Source organism: Nerophis lumbriciformis, linkage group LG03 (genome assembly GCF_033978685.3).
Source record: "Nerophis lumbriciformis linkage group LG03, RoL_Nlum_v2.1, whole genome shotgun sequence".
NCBI classification, from domain to species: domain Eukaryota; kingdom Metazoa; phylum Chordata; class Actinopteri; order Syngnathiformes; family Syngnathidae; genus Nerophis; species Nerophis lumbriciformis.
In genome coordinates, this window is record NC_084550.2 from 55,942,262 (window position 1) to 55,959,996 (window position 17,735).

Sequence of the window (17,735 nt, forward strand, 5' to 3'; positions counted from 1 at the left end):
AGTACATAACTCCACATGTGTTCATTCATAGTTGTGATGCCTTCAGTGACAATCTATAATGTAAATAGTCATGAAAATGAAGAAAACACATTGAAATGAGAAGGTGTGTCCAAACTTTTGGCCTGTACTGTGTATATATATACAGTGGTGGTCAAAAGTTTACATACACTTGTAAAGAACATAATGTCATGGCTGTCTTGAGTTTCCAATCATTTCTACAACTCTTATTTTTTTGTGATAGAGTGATTGGAGCACATACTTGTTGGTCACAAAAAACATTCATGAAGTTTGGTTCTTTTATGAATTTATTATGGGTCTACTGAAAATGTGAGCAAATCTGCTGGGTCAAAAGTATACATACAGCAATGTTAATATTTAGCAAGTTTCACTGCAATACGGCACTTTTGGTAGCCATCCATAAGCTTCTGGTTGACTTTTTGACCACTCCACTTGACAAAATTGGTGCAGTTCAGCTAAATGTGTGTCATGTCTGTGTGATCATGTTTTGTTTTAGTCATGTTTTGTTTAGTTATTGGACTCTTTAGTTTCTGGCTTTTCACTCCCTTGTCTTGTTTCCATGATCACCCATTAGTTTCACCTGTTCCACGTTTGGACTCATTGTGCACTCTTGTTTGTCACCATAGCAACCCATTAGTTTTCACCTGTCACGTCACGCACCTGTTTCACGTTTTGAGTCACGCACCTGTTTTCGTTAATCATGTCTGTAGTATTTAAGTTCATTGTTTTCAGTTTGTCTTTCTGGTGACATTCCACATTTATGCTCTGCACATTTCTGACACTTTTTTCATGTCCATCATTCACGCTGCTCCTTTTGTCCATGCCAAGTAAGTTTTGTTTATTAATGCCACAGTTAGTGTTTTTTTTTTTGTTCATAGTTTCTGCCTTTGTGCAAGTATTTGTTTTCATAGCCAAGTTGTTTCTCCGCCACTGTGCGCGCTTTTCGTTTGTACTTTTTTTGATAAGTTTAAATAAATATGTTCTCACATTCCCGTCTCGCCCGAGCAAACTTTCCGTTGCCTTCTAGAAAAACTAAACCCCAGGACCAAGTCATGACAATGTGTTGGTTTTCTGACTTGGACTTGTTTCTTCAGCATTGTCCACATGTTTAAGTCAGGACTTTGGGCAGGCCATTCTAAAACCTTAATTCTAGCCTGATTTAGCCATTCCTTTACCACGTTTGACGTGTGTTTGGGGTCATTGTCCTGTTGGAACACCCAACTGCGCCCAAAACCCAACCTCCGGGCTGATGGTTTTAGGTTGTCCTGAAGAATTTGGAGGTAATCCTCCTTTTTCATTGTCCCATTTACTCTCTGTAAAGCACCAGTTCTATTGGCAGCAAAATAGGCCCAGAGCATATTACTACCACCACCATGCATGACGGTAGGTGTTGTGTTCCTGGGATTAAAAGCCTCACCTTTTCTCCTCCAAACATATTGCTGGGTATTGTGGCCAAACAGCTCAATTTTTGTTTCATTTGACCACAGAAGTTTCCTCCAGAAGGTCTTATCTTTGTCCATGTGATGTCAGATGAAACAAAAATTGAGCTGTGCAAGTGTAACGGTGACTTTACAGGTGTTATTTCATTTCTAGAAACCTCTCGTGATGTAAAAAAAAAATCAAATAAAAAATGAGAAGGTCATGAACAGGTTTTTACTGCTTGAGCTATGAAAATATTTGATTTATATATTATAATTCCTGCCACAGTCACCAAACTATTTGGCTTTGTCCAAAGAAATTGCAATTCAAAGATTAGATGCATTTTTGCTATTCATTGTCAGATCCACACAGACTCAGACGAAGGCGAGGGAAACATCAAGTACACCATCTCAGGAGAAGGGGCCGGAACCATCTTCATCATCGACGAGCTGACGGGAGATATCCACGCCACCGAGAGGCTGGACCGCGAGGAGAAGGCCTTTTACACCCTGCGGGCGCAGGCCCGGAACCGCCTCAGCAACGACCCCCTGGAGCCCGAGTCGGAGTTTGTCATCAAGGTCCAGGACATCAACGACAGCGAGCCCAAGTTCCTGGAGGGTCCGTACATTGGCAGCGTGGCTGAACTGTCCCCCATAGGTAAGAGCGAAAACCTGTCATTTAAATGTGGTAGAAATATTAAGTGTTTTTTTTTTTGGTCGATAAGAAAGTTGACGAAGAGGAAAAGTGTAACGACAACCATAGAACCAGAAACATAACATACTGTGATTTGCTGTTGAGAACTATCTTGACCATAACCACAACCAAAATAACGAAACAGCCAAAACTACTTAAATTAACCCACAGTCAAAGTAAAGGTGTACTTGCTCATGCTTGACCATATGTTATAAAACTATTGCGATCTTCCCACCGGTTGTTAATGAAAACAGCCACCGTTTGTCATACAAACCGCCAAAATGATGAACTCGCCAAAAACACGTTACTCAATCGGCACTTACTCATGCGTAAGCACATTTAGACAATATATTAAACGTCCAGCAGTTTTCCGATCCAGGTTTTTGCACTTCCGATCCGATACCGATATTGTTTTTGCACTTCCGATCCGATACCGATACTGACCGATACCGATACTGACCGATAATGGCCTATCCGAGCATGTATTCAAGTTTAAAGTTATTTAGCCTACTTAGTTGTCAGAATCATGTTGAAAAGGGTTTTAGTACTCTTGATAACAACTAGCCAGCTGAATTAGGGGAGTTTGAATAATACACAATGGTTGGTAACAAGAAACTGACCTGTTTATTCAAGGATAAACACAAAATAGACAAAATTATACATGACAAACAGAAATGGCATCATTGAAACTAGGACTGGGCGATATGGCCTTTTTTAAATATTGCGATATTTTAAGGCCATATTGCGATACACGATATATATCTCAATATTTTGTCTTAGCCTTGAATGAACACTTGATGCATATAATCACAGCAGTATGATGATTCTATGTGTTTTGATTGATTGATTGAGACTTTTATTAGTAGGTTGCACAGTGAAGTACATATTCCGTACAATTGACCACTAAATGGTAACACCCGAATAAGTTTTTCAACTTGTTTAAGTCGGGGTCCACTTAAATTGATTCATGATACAGATATATACTATCAGATATATACTATCATCATAATACAGTCATCACACAAGATAATCACATTGAATTATTTACATTATTTGTAATCCAGGGTGTGGAGGGGGGCGCCGGATGTAAGTGTCAAAAAGACCGCCAAAAGAGTTTGATATGAGAATAAATCTAAAGTTAAAATATAGGGTAAAAATGCACCCATTTGCAGGAAATGTAGTCTTGATTTTCAACATTTTCTCTTAAGGCTTGCATGTCTACATTAAAACATTCTTCTTCATACTGCATTAATATATGCTACTTTTAAACTTTCATGCAGAGAAGGAAATCACAACTAAGCAAATCACTAATTTTTTCATACGGTGTTGATGTGGAAATTTTTGCCTCGGCATTTTGATGGTGTGGACGTGTGGCACCGAATGGAGATAAGCGCCTCGACAGACGTTATAATATTTGAACAATGATGACGAAAACTGTTTTCTCTGTCGTGTCCGTGTGTCGAAAATTGTTATGCGCTTATTTTTGTATTTGATTTTGTGTGTGGCATATAATTGCTATGCGCAGAGGACGTTTAAACAGTGCGCAATTGCACAAGCGCGCACCTTAGAGAGAACGTTGGTCACACGGCTGCGCTAGCATCACAGCTAACGTTAGCCATGCTGCTACCTCTCTGCTCGGGGAGGGCTTATACGTATGTGACGTATGACGTGACAGTATGTGACGTATGTCGTGACAGTATGTGACGTGTGTAAGAAGGTGCGCTTGCTGTCTGTGAGAAGCACAGACACAGAAAAGAGTGAGAAGAGCCTGCCGTGTAATGCCAGCAGCTAAAAGCAACTGTGTGAGAATTCACAGACCTGTGGATGTGTTGAAGGTGTGCTGGAAAATGCGGAACGGAAATTATAGGGAGCAGCAGAAAAGTGGAATGTACTATTTAAATAGGTGCGTTGGAAAACACGGATTAGAGTTTTTTTTTTTAACTGGATCTGGATCGGCATTTTCCCCATGCCTTGCCGATACGCATTTTTTTGCAAATATCGGCGGCCGATCCGATCCAAATATCGGATCGGGACATCCCTAGTTAATAATAGCCACCTTTCATACACAACCACAAAGATGTGTTTAAATAATCCACAAAAAACATAATTCCATAAAGCTAGAGGTATGTACTACAAATCTAGGGGTGTCAAAAATAAATATTTCAAATGAATTGTGATTCTTATGTGTAACGATTTAAAAATTAGATTTTAAAACTTTTTTTTTTTTTTTTTTTCAAATATGTCCTGTCCAGCCACTTTATTAAATGTTTGGGTAGAATTTCATCCAGTATAACCAATTTTCTTTTAAGTAATATACCGTATTTTCCGGACTATAAGGCACACTTAAAATCTTTTTTTCTCTCTCTCAAAACTCGACAGTGCGCCTTATAACCCGGTGCGCCTAATGTAAGGCACAAGTTTGGTTGAGCTTACTCACCTCGAAGCTTTTTTATGTGGTACATGGTGTAATGATAAGTGTGACCAGTAGATGGCAGTCAAACACAAGAGATAAGTGTAGACAGCACAATGATTGCAATATGTCTCAAGTAAACAACACCAACATTTTAAATGTTCCATTGAAAATGTAGAACATTACACACGGCGCTGAAAAATATATCAAAATGTTTTAGTACGACTTTGGTAAGCTATGAAGCCGCACCGCTTGATGGATTGTACTGTGCTTCAACATAGGAGTATTATTATGGTGTGTGTATAAGGTAAGACATTATCTGCCGTTTTGTTTCGCAATATTATGCTAAAGCAATTTTTCTTACCTTCTGGTACCTGCTGATCTGTATTTGGGATCTGTAAAAGTCCTGAAAAATCTTCTTATGTGACAATAACCCTCCGCTGTTGCCATTTGTAATATAAAGTAGTGTAAAGTTCTTACTTATATCTGTCAGTAAACTCACCATGAAAGCGCTAAAACATACCGGTGTAGTGAGTATACATTATTCACCCAAGGAACTTTAGTTATTAGAGTTTCGGTCGGACGGTTTTTCACGGGACACATTTCCTGTTGTTGTTGTTTCCCAATGAGGAGATGCTGCTCCATTATTGATTGAAGTAAAGTATGAATGTCATTAAAACAGTTAGCTCCATCTTTTGACACTTATTCCACACCCGTCCTTGCACGCTACACCGCTACAACAAAGATGACGGGGAGAAGACGCTGCCGAAGGTGAGCCACGTAAATAAGACCGCCCACTAAACGGGGCATCCGGAAGCGACTGTCAGAAAGCCGCTTGAAGATGATCTGTAAAACATAATCTATGCAACATTTTGACTAAAGAACCATCACTACATGTTATATAGACCATAAACATAATAATAATAAAACATAATAATAATAATAACAAAATAACATAACATAATAATAATAAAACATAATCTATGCAACATTTTGACCAAAGAACCATCGCTACATGTTATATAGACCATAAACATAATAATAATAGAACATAATAATAACATAATAACATAACATAATAACATAACATAATAATAATAAAACATAATCTATGCAACATTTTGACCAAAGAACCATCACTACATGTTATATAGACCATAAACATAATAATAATAGAACATAATAATAATAATAACATAATAACATAACATAATAACATAACATAATAATAATAATAATAAAACATAATATATGCAACATTTTGACCAAAGAACCATCACTACATGTTATATAGACCAAAAACATAATAATAATAAAACATAATAATAATAATAATAATAACATAATAGCATAACATAATAATAATAAAACATAATCTATGCAACATTTTGACCAAATAACCATCACTACATGTTATATAGACCATAAACATAATAATAAAACATAATAATAATAATAATAACATAACATAATAACATAATAATAATAAAACATAATCTATGCAACATTTTGACCAAAGAACCATCACTACATGTTATATAGACCATAAACATAATAATAATAAAACATAATAATAATAATAATATAATAACATAACATAACATAATAATAATAAAACATAATCTATGCAACATTTTGACCAAAGAACCATCACTACATGTTATATAGACCATAAACATAATAATAATAAAACATGATAATAATAACATAATAACATAACATAATAATAATAAAACATAATCTATGCAACATTATGACCAAAGAACCATCACTACATGTTATATAGACCATAAACATAATAATAATAAAACATAATAATAATAATAACATAATAACATAACATAATAATAATAAAACATAGTATATGCAACATTTTGACCAAAGAACCATCACTACATGTTATATAGACCATAAACATAATAATAATAAAACATAATAATAATAATAATAACATAATAACATAACATAATAATAATAAAACATAATCTATTCAATATTTTGACCAAAGAACCATCACTACATGTTATATAGACCATAAACATAATAATAATAAAACATAATAATAATAATAACATAATAACTTAACATAATAACATAATAATAATAAAACATCATCTATGCAACATTTTGACCAAAGAACCATCACTACATGTTATATAGACCATAAACATAATAATAATAAAACATAATAATAATAATAACATAATAACATAACATAATAATAATAAAACATAATATATGCAACATTTTGACCAAAGAACCATCACTACATGTTATATAGACCATAAACATAATAATAATAAAACATAATAATAATAATAACATAATAACATAACATAATAATATTAAAACATAATATATGCAACATTTTGACCAAAGAACCATCACTACATGTTATATAGACCATAAACATAATAATAATAAAACATAATAATAATAATAATAACATAATAACTTAACATAATAACACAATAATAATAAAACATAATCTATGCAACATTTTGACCAAAGAACCATCACTACATGTTATATAGACCATAAACATAATAATAATAAAACATAATAATAATAATAACATAATAACTTAACATAATAATAATAAAACATAATCTATGCAACATTTTGACCAAAGAACCATCACTACATGTTATATAGACCATAAACATAATAATAATAAAACATAATAATAATAATAACATAATAACTTAACATACTAATAATAAAACATAATATATGCAACATTTTGACCAAAGAACCATCACTACATGTTATATAGACCACAAAGAAGTGTTTTACATTTAGAAAAAAAAAATAATAATAATATGACCCTATAATCCGATGCGCCTTATATATGAAAAAATATTTAAAAAAATAGACCATTCATCGGCAGAGCACCTTATAATCCGGTGCGCCCTATGGTCCGGAAAATATGATAGACATTTTTTCGAGTTGTTTATGTAGAACTGGCACCCAATGTTTTATCCATCCATCCACGTTCTACCGCTTGTCCCTTTCGGGGTTGCGGGGCTGTTATTGAAAAAATATTAAGTCTGAATTGAGAATTGTTTTGAATCCAGTATTGATTCTGATTTGAATTGTAACCCCCAATAATCCAATTGTATTGTGTGGTGCTCAAAGATACACAGCCCGATACGAATCAAGTAGAAGTTATCCAGGATCTATTTTTTGTTTTCCAGTTTAACCGAGCCAAACACCAAAATAGCGTTCGTCAATATAGTATAATACTATATTCAGTATTAGTATAGTACCGCAATACTAATGAATCATATTCGGTACTATACCGCCTCTGAAAAGTACTCTAAAGTCCAGCCGCTGTCTGCAGTGTGTTAGCTACTTCTAAATCACTAATCCTCGCCTCCATGGCGATAAATAAAGTAAGTTTCTTACAAGTATCATCCCTGCAGGACGAGGAATAGCTAAACATGCTTCACTACACACCGTAGCTCACCGCCATCAACATGTAAACAAACGCCTTTGGTGGATCTACACCTTAGACTTAGACTTAAACTTCCTTTTTATTGTCATTCAAATTTGTACTTTACAGCCCAGATGAGAACGGAATGTTGTTGCATAAGCTCATGGTAGTGCAGGATAAAAAAGCAATAAGGTGCAGATATAAATAAATAGATTACTGTACAGATAAATATATTGCACTTTTGCATATGCATCCACGTTTATTGGTGGATCTACACCCAACATCCACTGTAATGATACCAAGTACAGTAGCGTATCTAGTCCATGCTACTATGATTATGTCGATATTTTTTGGCATCACAACATCTTATTTCGTTTTTTTTTAAATGTATATTATGTTTATAAACTCAGGAAATATGTCCCTGGACACATGAGGACTTTGAATATGACCAATGTATGATCCTGTAGCGACTTGGTATCGGATTGATACACAAATGGGTGGTGTCATACAGAACTAATGTAAAGCATCCAAACAACAGAAGAATAAATGATCATTACATTTTAACAGAAGTGTAGATAGAACATGTTTATAAGGCGCACCTTCAATGAATGGCCTATTTTAAAACGGTGTTCATATATAAGGCGCACCGCATTATAAGGCGCATAGAATAGACGCTACAGTAGAGGCTGGGGTTACGTTATGCATCATGTAGTTGCGAAACCTGTTGTGGCTCAATATTGGTCCATATATAAGGCGCACCGGATTATAAGGCGCACTGTCAGCTTTGAGAAAATTGGAGGTTTTTAGGTGCACTTTATAGTGCGGATAATACGGTAAGCAGATATTAACAGTAAATTGACAAGTACCGTATTTTATACTACTGTATTTAATGTTGTCATTATGGTGGTACTTAATGAATGCTTAGGTCTACTACACTACTGTATTTAATGTTGTCATTATGGTGGTACTTGAAAACCAAACTTTCCTCTTCTATCTTGTTTTTTTCTTATGTTTTGAGTAAGTTATCACTTAAAAGAACAACTCGCTCAGCTGAAGCATAACATCTTTAATTACTGAAGCCATAATTTAAAACCTCACCAAAATTAAATGTATTTTTTTCCTTGGGCAATACTTAGGTCTACTACACTACTGTATTTAATGTTGTCATTATGGTGGTACTTAATGAATACTTAGGTCTACTACACTACTGTATTTAATGTTGTCATTATGGTGGTACTTAATGAATACTTAGGTCTACTACACTACTGTATTTAATGTTGTCATTATGGTGGTACTTAATGAATACTTAGGTCTACTACAATACTGTATTTAATGTTGTCATTATGGTGGTACTTAATGAATACTTAGGTCTACTACACTACTGTATTTAATGTTGTCATTATGGTGGTACTTGATGAATACTAAGGTCTACTACACTACTGTATTTAATGTTGTCATTATGGTGGTACTTAATGAATACTTAGGTCTACTACACTACTGTATTTAATGTTGTCATTATGGTGGTACTTAATGAATACTTAGGTCTACTACACTACTGTATTTAATGTTGTCATTATGGTGGTACTTGATGAATACTAAGGTCGACTACACTACTGTATTTAATGTTGTCATTATGGTGGTACTTAATGAATACTTAGGTCTACTACACTACTGTATTTAATGTTGTCATTAAGTTCCACCATAATGACAACATTAAATACACTACTGTATTTAATGTTGTCATTATGGTGGTACTTAATGAATACTTAGGTCTACTACACTACTGTATTTTAATGTTGTCATTATGGTGGTACTTAATGAATACTTGGTCTACTACACTACTGTATTTAATGTTGTCATTATGGTGGTACTTAATGAATACTTAGGTCTACTACACTACTGTATATAATGTTGTCATTAAGTACCACCATAATGACAACATTAAATACACTACTGTATTTAATGTTGTCATTATGGTGGTATTAAATATTAATGCAGTAGTGCAGTAGACCTAAGTATTCATTAAGTACCACCATAATGACAACATTAAATACAGTAGCGTAGTAAAAATAAGTATTCATTAAGTACCACCATAATGACAACATTAAATACAGTAGCGTAGTAGACCTAAGTATTCATTAAGTACCACCATAATGACAACATTAAATACAGTAGTGTAGTAGACCTAAGTATTCATTAAGTACCACCATAATGACAACATTAAATACAGTAGTGTAGTAGACCTAAGTATTCATTAAGTACCACCATAATGACAACATTAATTACAGTAGTGTAGTAGACCTAAGTATTCATTAAGTATTTAATTCATTGTATTTAATGTTGTCATTATGGTGGTACTTAATGACAACATTAAATACAGTAGTGTAGTAGACCTAAGTATTCATTAAGTAACACCATAATGACAACATTAAATACAGTAGTGTAGTAGACCTAAGTATTCATTAAGTACCACCATAATGACAATATTAAATACAGTAGTGTAGTAGACCTAAGTATTCATTAAGTATTTAATTCATTGTATTTAATGTTGTCATTATGGTGGTACTTAATGACAACATTAAATACAGTAGTGTAGTAGACCAAGTATTTATTAAGTACCACCATAATGACAACATTAAAATACAGTAGTTTAGTAGACCTAAGTATTCATTAAGTACCACCACAGCACATGCCGAAAATGCATAATAAAGAAGGCAAAAAACACATATAAGTCGCACTGAAGCCTGGCCAAACTATGAAAAAAACTGCGACTTATAGTCCGAAAAATACGGTAGATTAATAATTATTTTTCTACCGCTTGTCCTTAATAATGTTGACAAAATAATGGAATGATAAATGACACAATATGTTACTGCATATGTCAGCAGACTAAATTAGGAGCCTTTTGTTTGCTTACTTACTACTAAAAGACAAGTTGTCTTGTATGTTCACTATTTTATTTAAGGACAAACTTGCAATAAGAAACATATGTTTAATGTACCCTAAACATGTTTGTTAAAATAAAGCCAATAATGCTATTTTTGTGGTACCCTTTATTTAGAAAAGTACCAAAAAGTATTGAAATCATTTTGGTACCGCTACCAAAATATTGGTATCGGGACAACACCACACCAAAGGTATGGAATATGAGATGCTAAGAGCTGGACTGCAACTTAAGTCAATTCAGGGTTTTCTATATGAACGCATATAATACTACTTATTATATGCGGTATAGCTCGGCTAGTAGAGCGGCTGTGCCAGCAACTTTGAGGGTTCCAGGTTCGATCCCCGCTTCCGCCATCCTAGTCACTTCCGTAGTGTCCTTGGGCAAGACACTTTACCCACCTGCCCCCAGTTCCACCCACACTGGTTTAAATGTAACTTAGATATTGGGTTTCACTATGTAAAATGCGCTTTGAGTCACCAGAGAAAAGTGCTATATAAATATAATTCACTTCACTTCACTACTTGCTATGATATTCAAATATCTCGGAAGTCATTTAAGGTTGTGTGTTTAACTTAGCGATTTTGTGTAACAACTATTTATTTAAAGGCATACTGAAATGCGATTTTCTTATTTAAACGGGGATAGCAGGTCCATTCTATGTGTCATACTTGATAATTTTGCGATATTGCCATATTTTTGCTGTAAGGATTTAGTAGAGAACATCGACAATAAAGTTTGCAACTTTTGGTCGCTGATAAAAAAGCCTTGCCTGTACCGGAAGTAGCAGACGATATGCGCGTGATGTCACAGGTTGTGGAGCTCCTCACATCTGCACATTGTTTACAATCATGGCCACCAGCAGCGAGAGCGATTCGGACCGAGAAAGCGACGATTTCCCCATTAATTTGAGCGAGGATGAAAGATTTGTGGATGAGGAAAGTGAGAGTGAAGGACTAGAGGGCAGTGGGAGCGATTCAGATAGGGAAGATGCTGTGAGAGGCGGGTGGGACCTGATATTCAGCTGGGAATGACTAAAACAGTAAATAAACACAAGACATATATACTCTATTAGCCACAACACAACCAGGCGTATATTTAATATACCACAAATTAATCCCGCATAACAAACACCTCCCCCCTCCCGTCCATATAACCCGCCAATACAACTCAAACACCTGCACAACACACTCAATCCCACAACCCAAAGTACCGTTCACCTCCCCAAAGTTCATACAGCACATATATTTCCCCAAAGTTACGTACGTGACATGCACATAGCGGCACACACGTACGGGCAAGCGATCAAATGTTTGGAAGCCGCAGCTGCACGCGTACTCACGGTACCGCGTCTGCATATCCAACTCAAAGTCCTCCTGGTAAGAGTCTCTGTTGTCCCAGTTCTCCACGGGCCAATGGTAAAGCTTGACTGTCATCTTCCGGGAATGTAAACAATGAAACACCGGCTGTGTTTGTGTTGCTACAGTCGGCCGCAATACACCGCTTCCCACCTACAGCTTTCTTCTTTGCTGTCTCCATTGTACATTGAACAAATTGCAAAAGATTCACCAACACAGATGTCCAGAATACTGTGGAATTTTGCGATGAAAACAGACGATTTAGTAGCTGGCCACCATGCTGTCCCAAAATGTCCTCTACAATCCGTGACGTCACGCGCTGACGTCATCATACCGAGACGTTTTCAGCATGATATTCCGCGCGAAATGTAAAATTTCACTTTAGTAAGCCATGTGTTGCAATGTTAAGATTTCATCATTGATATATAAACTATCAGACTGCGTGGTCGGTAGTAGTGGGTTTCAGTAGGCCTTTAAGCAAGTAGGTTGTAGTATAATAGTTTGTCCTGAGCAAGAGCCATATGCGGAAATACTTCTTTTGTGGCTTTTGGGAGAAATGAAAATAGCAGCCAAGACACTGGTGATGAAAATAAATGTGGCACTCGGTTGGGGTTGTGTAGTGTTTGTGATGACCCGTTGTTTGGAATCTAAGAGGGAAGGAGCAGACTCTGATGATTGCCATGCTCCCCAATGAGTCTTCATACTGTGTTCAGACATGCTCCTAAGGAGGAAATGTATCCCGGAGCTGCCGTGTGGGACTATTCATGCAAGGGATGATGACATTTTCATACACTGGTAATCATTTGTTGGGCATACCTGAGGCAAGCATACACTCCTGATCAACCGTGTTGTACTTCATACAACATGCTATATACACTATATTTGGCCACCCATCCAAATTATGAGAATCAGGGGCCCTAATCACTTCGCCCGGTGTATAAAATCAAGCACTTGGGCATGGAGACTGTTTCTACAAACATTTGTGAAAGAATGGGCCGCTTTCAGTGATTTCCAGCGTGGAACTGTCATAGGATGCCACCTGTGCAACAAATCCAGTCGTGAAATTTCCTCGCTCCTAAATATTCCAAAGTCAACTTTATTATAAGAAAAGTGAAGAGTTTGGGAACAACAGCAACTCAGCCACCAAGTGGTAGGCCACGTAAACTGACAGAGAGGGGTCAGCGGATGCTGAAGCGCATAGTGCAAAGACTTTCTGCACAGTCGTTTGCTACAGAGAATAATAAAGTGCCGTGGAATAGTCTGGAAAATACGGTAGTTGCCTTTGTAGAACACACACACACACACGGCGACTCCAGGAGGGCAGGTGATACACTATATTGCCAAAAGTATTTGGCCCCCTGTCTTTACTCACATATAAACTTGAAGTGGATGATTGAAATGGATTAACTCGCTGGAATAAAAAAGACAATATAACATACATCCATAAACGTGGACGCATGTGAAAACGTGCAATATATTTATCTGTACAGTAATCTATTTATTTATTTATGTATATTAATTTTTTTATATACATATTTATATATTATTTATATATATTTATTATTTATATATGCACCTTATTGCTTTTTTATCCTGCACTACCATGAGCTTATGTAACAAAATTGTGTTCTTATCTGTGCTGTCAAGTTAAAATTTTAATGACAATAAAAAGGAAGTCTAAGTCTAAGTGCCATATCATGGAATTGTCCAGAATGTTTTGGTATCCTGGAGCATTCAAAGTTAATTTCACTGGAACTAAGGGGCCAAGCCCAACTCCTGAAAAACAACCCCACACCATAATTCCTCCTCCACCAAATTTCACACTCAGCACAATGCAGTCCGAAATGTAGCGTTCTCCTGGCAACCTCCAAACCCAGACTGGTCCATCAGATTGCCAGATAGAAAAGTGTGATTCATCACTCCAGAGAAGGCGTCTCCACTGCTCTAGAGTCCAGTGGCGACGTGCTTTACACCACTGCATCCCACGCTTTGCATTGGACTTTGTGATGTATGTCTTAGATGCAGCTGCTCGGCCATGGAAAACCCATTCCATGAAGCTCTCTGCGTACTGTACGTGGGCTAATTGGAAGGTCACATGAAGTTTGGAGCTATGTAGCAACTGACTGTGCATAAAGTCTTTGCACTATGCACTTCAGTATCCGCTGACCCCTCTCTGTCAGTTTACGTGGCCTACCACTTGGTGGCTGAGTTGCTGTTGTTCCCAAACTTCACTTTTCTTATAATAAAGTTGACTTCGGAATATTTAGGAGCAAGGACACTGTGATTATATGCATCAAGTGTTCATTCAAGGCTAAGGCAAAATATCGCAATATATATATTAAAAAAACCCGTCATATCGCCCAGCCCTACCATAATTCCTTCTCCACCAAATTTCACACTCGGCACAATGCAGTCCAAAATGTAGCATTCTCCTGGCAACCTTCAAACCCAAAATATTTAGGAGCGAGGAAATTTCACGACTGGATTTGTTGCACAGGTGGCGTCCTATGACAGTTGCACGCTGGAAATCACTGAAAGCGACCCATTCTTTCACACATGTTTGTAGAAACAGTCTCCATGCCTAAGTGCTTGATTTTATACACCAGGCTAAGTGATTAGGACACCGGATTCTCATCATTTGGATGGGTGGCCAAAAACTTTTGGCAATATAGTGTACATACGGACCAATGCATCTGTATCTAAATAACTTTATAAACGGATTGTGAGAATGACTTTCTGAATGTTCCGAACCTCTACCCATACTGAGCTTTCTGAGATTGACTTTTGGTTTCCATAGCCCGCAAACAAAATATAAAGTGTTTCGACTTCGACCGACTCAGATTCACCGCGTGCTATTTGAAAAAAAAAAATCAGATTGGTGATGCGTGTGTTTAAACACGTCTCCCCAATCTTGCATGATTCGCTGTGGTAATGATGTGCTCGACGCGACGTGGCCCTGCGTCACACTGATGTCATCTACATTGGCAATTCCAGCACAAAAAAAAACCACTTCCACATACTGACTTGTTCCAGACGTGTGAGACGCAACAGGTTATTTTAGTTCAAACCGACCTGAAGCATTTTGTTTTGTTTTTTTCAGAATGAATGGAATGTGCGTGCAGCAAAACATTGGCGGTGATATTTAGAGAGTAATCAGTCGTTACCTGAGGCTTATTCATTTCTACTTATCATCCGTGCCATTTTGCACGCTGCCTCGGCGGAGATTCAAAGCCTAAAGCGCCTCCTTATTCGCGTCCCTGCCACCTTGTACTCTTCCTTCATGCATCTTTCAACCAAACAGACTAAATAAATAACACTTTGTGTGCGTAACCTGTTTGTTGTTCCAAGGTTGGTTAACTCCAAACAAAAGAGGAGGGCAAATGAAATAGGAGCGCCGGCCACGATGATGGACTGCGAAGGACTGAGCCCGGTGGTGGTGTGGAAAAATATGCGGCTAATGAAATTGCAGTCCTAAATCAAATTTGTAGTTCATGCCTGATTGAATGTTGCTGAGGAGCTTGCATGTCTTGATGCTAGGACAAAAGGAGGAGGGTTGTGGGTGAAGTCACTGAAGGCGGTTGTGTCCTCTGCAAAAGTAACTGTGGTGCCTTCGTCGGCTCAAAAAAAGCTGGTGCCGTTTGGTTCATTTGAAGTGTTGAAAAGACAGCGATAAACATACAGGAATGACAAATATGTTGTTGCGATCGGGTCGCATGGTAGCGGTTAGTGACGTTGCGGATTGTTGCGTCAGACCAGTTTTCCTCTCATGGAATAAAAGTCACTGGTCAATCCCAAGTTATTTCAGATGACATATATGTTGAGGACCATCAAGACAGAATAGCAATATTATCAAGTTTTACTCAAGCTTCAGGAGACCAGTCTTACAATGCGTTAATAGCGGCATCTAGAAGTGGTCTGAAAATCAAACGGAAAGAGTCAGCTTATTTAGTACGAAAACATCCCCCACCCGCCCAAAAAGAAATAATATTCTTATTGTTCTAAACTGATAAGGGAAAACAAGGGGTACCTTATACTCCCAATACACATTCCAGCGCTTTCAAGGTAAGGCACAGAGTTTACTAGCGGACATAAGATACAAGCACAAAGTGCACACATGGGAAAATATTAGCTGCTTTAAACATGACTATGAATAAAGAAGTAACTTGGTGTGTTTCTAGGATGGAGTTGACGGCACAGACACCAGGGGGAAGTAAAGCTCTATGATTTACTATATATATATATGCACAATATATATGCAATAATAAACCATACTAAATATATATAAACTACGCTAGAGAATGGAGTGTGGCCAAAATCCAAGAGTGTGCGGTGTTAGACTCGGTGCGGATAATTACTTGGGTGTTTTACCTAGTGTTGCCTCGAGAGCGAGAGGAGGGACAAAACAGGAGGGCCGTCTGTGAGCAGGCAAAATATCCAGGGCGAGAGAGAGAGAGGCGTCAGAGTCCGTGTCCATGCGAGGGTCGAGGATCGAGGAAGGCAGTCCAAATCCAAAGGGGAACAATGGGAGATCACAAAGGGGGTAAGACACTGTGGGAGGACAACAAGGACTTCAGACACAGGGGGAAAAATGCAGAGAGAAAACAGAGCATAAGGCTTGTCGGCTTATGGTACGCAAAAGGGTAACTAAGTTCCCGCCAGGATCCTTGGGTCCACTGGTCCATTATACAGCTCGCCCTCATCAGTCCCAGGTGTGCAGATTGCCGATCGCCCACAGCCTTGCCGGCATGTGGGCGTGACACGGCCAGCGCGAACGGGGGCGTGTCTCGGCACGCTGGTAGACCCAGCTGCCGGGGAAACTCTTAAAACTCTTAAAAATATATGCATTCTCCACAGGATCCATGCTGAAATATCGATACCGCCGACACCAGACGTGTATGCTCTAAAAACCACAACAACACCATCACTGTTTAGTTCTTCAAAAATATAGACTGTTTAAAGGGGAACATTATCACCAGACCTATGTAAGCGTCAATATATACCTTGATGTTGCAGAAAAAAGACCATATATTTTTTAACCGATTTCCGAACTCTAAATGGTGAATTTTGGCGAATTAAACGCCTTTCTAATATTCGCTCTCGGAGCGATGACATCACAACGTGACGTCGCATCGGGAAGCAATCCGCCATTTTCTCAAACACCGAGTCAAATCAGCTCTGTTATTTTCCGTTTTTTCGACTGTTTTCCGTACCTCGGAGACATCATGCCTCGTCGGTGTGTTGTCGGAGGGTGTAACAACACGAACAGGGACGGATTCAAGTTGCACCAGTGGCCCAAAGATACGAAAGTGGCAAGAAATTGGACGTTTCTTCCGCACACTTTACCGACGAAAGCTATGCTACGACAGAGATGGCAAGAATGTGTGGATATCCTGCGACACTCAAAGCAGATGCATTTCCAACGATAAAGTCAAAGAAATCTGCCGCCAGACCCCCATT

General features: G+C 37.4%; 1 protein-coding gene across 1 annotated transcript in view; it reads left to right on the forward strand.

The window, feature by feature from the left end:
• LOC133587215 (cadherin-22) overlaps positions 1–17,735 on the forward strand; it is a 615,599-nt gene that overhangs the window by 393,192 nt on the left and 204,672 nt on the right. The window contains exon 6 of the mRNA XM_072912852.1: positions 1,800–2,094. Coding sequence (XP_072768953.1) covers positions 1,800–2,094 — 295 coding nt within the window. The remainder of the gene's footprint in view (positions 1–1,799; positions 2,095–17,735) is intronic.